At 39.2% G+C, this 5,496-nt stretch overlaps 1 protein-coding gene across 2 annotated transcripts in view; it reads right to left on the bottom strand.

Moving 5' to 3' along the window:
• Positions 1 to 2,294: 2,294 nt before the first annotated feature.
• The window catches only part of ahcyl2b (adenosylhomocysteinase like 2b), a 38,934-nt gene continuing 35,732 nt past the window's right edge, over positions 2,295 to 5,496 (bottom strand). For both annotated transcript variants that reach the window (XM_070991707.1, XM_070991708.1), the window contains exon 17: positions 2,295 to 5,378. In XM_070991707.1, coding sequence (XP_070847808.1) covers positions 5,372 to 5,378 — 7 coding nt within the window. In that variant the 3' untranslated portion in view covers positions 2,295 to 5,371. The remainder of the gene's footprint in view (positions 5,379 to 5,496) is intronic.

The following is a 5,496-nucleotide window of genomic DNA, read 5'->3' as shown; positions in this document are numbered from 1 at the left end:
GGTTCGTTGTCCCTGTGCGCCCCGAGAAGGCGGGGTTAGACGGTCAGCGTGACAGCAGAGAGGACATCAAAGTAAAACGACGGGGTCGATGCACTGAGGGTTGATGGTTAATGTGGTAAAGGTTCTAATACACTTCATATCAAAATAAGTTCAAACATTTGAAAAGCCTGACTTTTTCCCAAGGTGCAGTCAAGCTCTGTTAATTAGGCTAATGCTAATGTTTCTGCGAGAATAATGGCAGAATAGTGCACCTTCCTGTAACTCCCTCCTGTGTGTGAAGGCAATTTGAATGGCGGACCCCGCCACTAACACCGAAAACCACAGAATAAATACAGTTAATGTCTATTACTGGAAAAACAATGCAGAACAGGCTTTTGTGTTGTGGAAATCTTAAGTATTATACCTTTAAAGTTGTCAGACAGTGCTTTCTGTATGACCCTGCTTGGGTTTTCTCATTGATTCTGACCTGGTTTGACATTGAAAATAAAATAAAAAATACCATGCCATTCTCCTCAGTATAGTTACCTGTGTGAAATCTCACCAACCTCAACCCATTAACATACAAACCAGACAGAATTATTTCAGTCTGTCAGCTGATTGCCTTCTTGGAAACACTGGGGTTTAAACATGTGACCATGTGTAGATATAAATTTCAGTCAGGGGCAATACTGAATGCAAATTAATAGATTATTTATAAGTTAGTGTTCCAGCAAACTAAGACTACACTAACAGTGTAATAAAGCAGAGTAAAATAAAATAAAACTGATGTATTTTCATGCATTAAAAAAAGTATAAAAATTCAGATTAAAACTCACCAACTATTAAAAAAGGTAAGAAGTTTGAACTGTGTAACAGATATAAGTTGTTAATTGATTATTTTATGCCTTTTTAGGCTGATTCCTAATCATTTTCTCATTGTACATTTAAGTAAAAAAATGTAGATAATTGATTTTTCAATCAAAGGAAATAGGAAAAAGAGGGTAAATTAGTTTTAGCTTAGGCTATCTCACAAGCTAGCCTTATCTAGCTAGACTTGTACTTGCTGATTTTTACATTTTATATGTTGTTTTCCCTCTGAAATGGCCCTTTTCTATAACAAGCTACTTTCATATGATTAAAAAGTGCAACTTTTAACCCTTAAAATTCACCAGCTTTGGCTGACGGATGATGTTTCCAAACAGCTGTGACAAAAAAGAATGAACATAAAGCAAGATTTTCTCTTTCTAAAACGTCTGGCAGCACAATCTGCTGTCAGGGGTCCAGATCAGTTCATGTGTGTGCATCTTAATTTGTGCGACTCCCCCAGTTTAAATGTTACATGAGGGTGGAGGTGCCCCCCGTGCAGCCACTTCACCTCCCGTCACCCTCCCTTCAAGAGAAGTAAATGAATTATTGACATGTGGAGGTGGGGGTTGGAGTGTAGGTTGCCAAATGCCCCTAACCGACCAGCACACACACACACACACACACACACACACACACATACACACCCCTGACTGTGAAAACCACTTAAGATGACATGATTGGATTGTACAGCTGAAGGTAGGCGAGAGTTTCTGCTGGAACGTGACCACATGGCAGGGCAGCAGGGGCTGCGAGGGGACGAGTTCATGATGAAGTAATTATTCTTTGCAGTTGAATCGACAATACAGCGTTTCAAGAGAAAGGGATTTTGCAAGAACAGCTACTGTTACATGAAAAAGCTAACAAATATAATCATTTTTTTCACTTTAAAGGAGCACTTCGGTGATTTAGTGGCCCACCTTGTGTATTATTGATGGAGTGCTCCTTTAAAGATTATGTTGTAATGAAGCTTTTGCAGAAATTCTCTTTGTAAAAACTAAATATTTCCTTCAAATCAATCTACAAATGATATTTATACCTCAAGACGTGTTTCTGTCAAGTGTTTCTTGAGTCAAACGTTGTTTTAAATTGTGAAGTGCTGACATTTCTAAATTTTTGAATCATGGTTAGGATTGTTATTAATTACAGTGATATCTTATTCTGTGTGTCAAACTCCCCATTTTAACCCTATGATGCTAATTTGTGTGTCTTGAATAAATAGCTGTTGTTGATGTCAGAGACATCCCTGTCTGATCGCTGCTGGCTCGGATGAGATCACGGTGGCTCTGACAGACCTCAGCAGCTGAGGTCCCTTTCCCCCAGCACACACACACAGACACCAATCCACTGTGAGACAACACAAACCAAACAGCTCCATTAGGACAAAGTCAGTCATTCATGTTATTATTTTTCAGGTGTGTTTGCAGAAATCAAAAAGATGCACACAAAACTTTTACAATTTTTACATCTTTATTCATTAAGATTACAGAATTTTTTAAATTATTGCTTATCATCTACCATTATCACTTGCAATATTTAAACATAGGGTTTTTTTTATTTATTAGACAACTTAAAACATGTTTGAGAATTGTTTGCACTGTATGAGGATTTACAACAATAAATATAGGAGTTGAGAGATTTTTTTTTTTTAACCTTCCTATACTTTTAAAGGTTGTCATATCTGTATATAGTATGTATATACATATATGATGCTGGTGTCATCCCCCGCCCACCCATGTGATGGTCAGCTTACGGCTGACAAAACAAAAAAATGGTTTCTCCCCCGAATGCACAGGCTAGAATCCTGAGGCGGCTGCTAACGAAGCAACCATTGCCTACAAAAACCAAGGATGGGTACACACACAGAAAGACATTTGGACACACACACACCATCTATAATCAGCTCTCTCTCGCTCTCTCTCAAGAGGTCACATACTCTTTAACACATTCACACTCACAAAAAGGGAAAAAATAAGACGCAGGACAACAGGTTTGAGAACTACACTGACAAGGGGGTCGCACGACTCTGAGGGGATTCTCAACAACACAGGGAGACAGAAATGCACACATTGGCAGGGAACCATGTGACATTGAGGTCGTATGGGCTGTGACACAGTGCAGGATCTTGTCAGCGAGGTCCCGACACACCTTAAAATTTTCAATTTCTTTGTTTCCAAATTTAACAATAGTTGTCCTTCATTTCTTTCCACTCGAGAGTCAGGCGAGAAGATCAAAACCACCTTCATGTCTGTGCAGTAAAAATGCAGCTGGGGCCAAAGCGAGTTAGCTTAGCTTAGCATCAAGACTGGAAGCAGGGGGGAAACAGCTAGCCTGGCTCTCTCCAAAGGTAATAAAAATCAACCTAGCAACACCTTTAAAGCTCATTGGTTAACATGTTGCATCTGTTTTAATTTGTACAAAAACTGAGATTTAGAGGTGCTGGTGGTTCAATTTTGATACCATTTTTAGCTTTATGCTAAGCTAAGCTAACTGGCTGCTGTCTCCAGAAACATATTTATCGCACAAGCATGAGAGGGGTATAATTTCTCAACTCTAGACGAGAAAGCAAAGTACTGAACTATTCCTTTAAAGATTTTGGTTGGTTTTAAATGTCATGCACAGTGATATAACTGCTGTTACACACAAACAGAATTGCATGAAATGCGTAGGCATATTTGTATTTTGAGGGAGCAAACAAATTTATTTAACTGGTAAACAAAGCTGTTTGTGCTATTTCCTCCTGCTCCAACGCTGTAAAATATCACTTCTATTTTCCGTATAAAGATCAGTAAATTTCCAGACCTGGATAATGAGCAACTGCATGTGTGTTTAAGCATCTGATCCCTCGCTGTGAGAGTAGCGCTGGCAGCGTCTCACAGCAGGTTAGCAGAGAATCTGATTGGATCAGGTGCAGAGTCGCTATGGCGGCGGGGTGCATTTGGCTGTCAGGTGAAATGACTGTCAGGACTTTCTAATTTCCACCGTCAGGTCAGCTGGGGACGAGCTGCAGAGGGTGACTGTGCAGCTCATTTATAGAATCTAAGCCTTCCAGGTAGAGAAGAAGAAACTAAAACATGTTGGAGTTATTTCAAAAAAGTGAACAATCCCATGAATTTGCAGAAAAAGTAAATGTGTTACTTGGATGCAAAGAAAATAAATCATGGTGGAATTCAGATTTTGATTAAGATGAACTATATCAGTGAGTACCAAAGAGTTGTGGTGTGTATGGGAAGTACAGTAAATCTTAACAGCACCATACTTTTCAATGAGGACCTGATTGAAGATATCTGCTTAAGTACCGGTCTGGCAGCGACTTGCTGCACATTTGGTATCTCTGTAAATATTTCTCTGTCACAGTATTCAAAATGAGGGTTTAAGTACATTTATTACACTTATCATTAGAACATTTAATTGCTTATCTTCATGACATGTTGATTTTTTTTCAAAAAGTAACGATATTAGATGGTGCAGGAGAGAAAAAGATAGAAAAATCTTAATTTGAATATAAATATCTAAATATACAGTATACCCCTTGTAATGATCTGACAACCTGCCATGCTTCTAATACAGTATCGTCATTCTTGGTAAAGGGAAAGGCAAAATGAAAATGTTCGCTCTCACTAGCCTGAAATACTTCTCATTACTTCAACACTGGCGCCATGTGAGCAGCTGGAAGAAAGAAGCAGCCAATGAGATGGTTTCACTGTGGCTTTGAGTGACAGGTGGGAAGAACAGGTCACCATTCAGTCATATAAAAAAAAATAATAATAATCAAAGGATGACAAACTACAGGCTGATCTGAAGGGACAGAACCGATAAAAAATGTTTAAAAACAGACATGATGGTGCATCTCAATGAAACAATCAAAAGACATGATATGATTGGACCCTGAGATCCCGCCTTACCACCTCCCACTAGGTCTAACCCCACCCTCACAATATTACACAAGAGAAAAATGAAAACATAATCACGAGTAGAAAAGAAAAGACAACAACAGAAAAAAAGATAGGAAAAAATGTCTGTCACTAAATCTTCAAAGGTCGTCTTCATTCGCACAGATTTTTTTTTATTAAGTTTTTTTTTTTATATAGTATATATCTTTTTTAGCATCATTAATTTCATCTTTAATAGTTAAACAATAAAAGATCTGGCAATGGGAAGGGAGGATGGAGGATTTACATACAACTCGACACACAAATGAGCGTCTAAAATTGATAACGGTGGTGAAATGACGAGTGGAAGGGAAGTCGGACGTGTGGGAGCTAGCTAATGGCAGAGTTAGAGTTACTGTTATCATTATGGTTGTCAAGCGTGAATAAATAAAATGACTGCCAGAAGCGCAGGAAAGCCACGCCCATCGCCCCCGTCCCCTTCCTCTCAGGCTCAGTCAGAGCTCCCCCCCTCCCCCCCAAATATAAAGCAGGTGTGTTGACTATTCTGTCCGTCCTTCCTCCTGTCCATCTCCTCTCCCTCTATGAGTCTGTGCCATTCATGGAGGATTTGTATTTCTTCAACCCCCACACTGGTTTTAATACCTTGAGAAAATGAGAAGGGACACCAATTAGAATGACAGCAGCCGTGAACAGAAAGGTGAGGCGGCGACAACATGCTAACATGCTATGCTATTGTTTTTGTGAACATTAACTAGGCTGC

The sequence above is a fragment of the Chaetodon trifascialis genome, chromosome 22, assembly GCF_039877785.1.
Source record: "Chaetodon trifascialis isolate fChaTrf1 chromosome 22, fChaTrf1.hap1, whole genome shotgun sequence".
NCBI classification, from domain to species: domain Eukaryota; kingdom Metazoa; phylum Chordata; class Actinopteri; order Chaetodontiformes; family Chaetodontidae; genus Chaetodon; species Chaetodon trifascialis.
The sequence above is the reverse complement of the archived record's forward strand: the minus strand, read 5'-3'. Positions and strand labels throughout refer to the sequence as shown.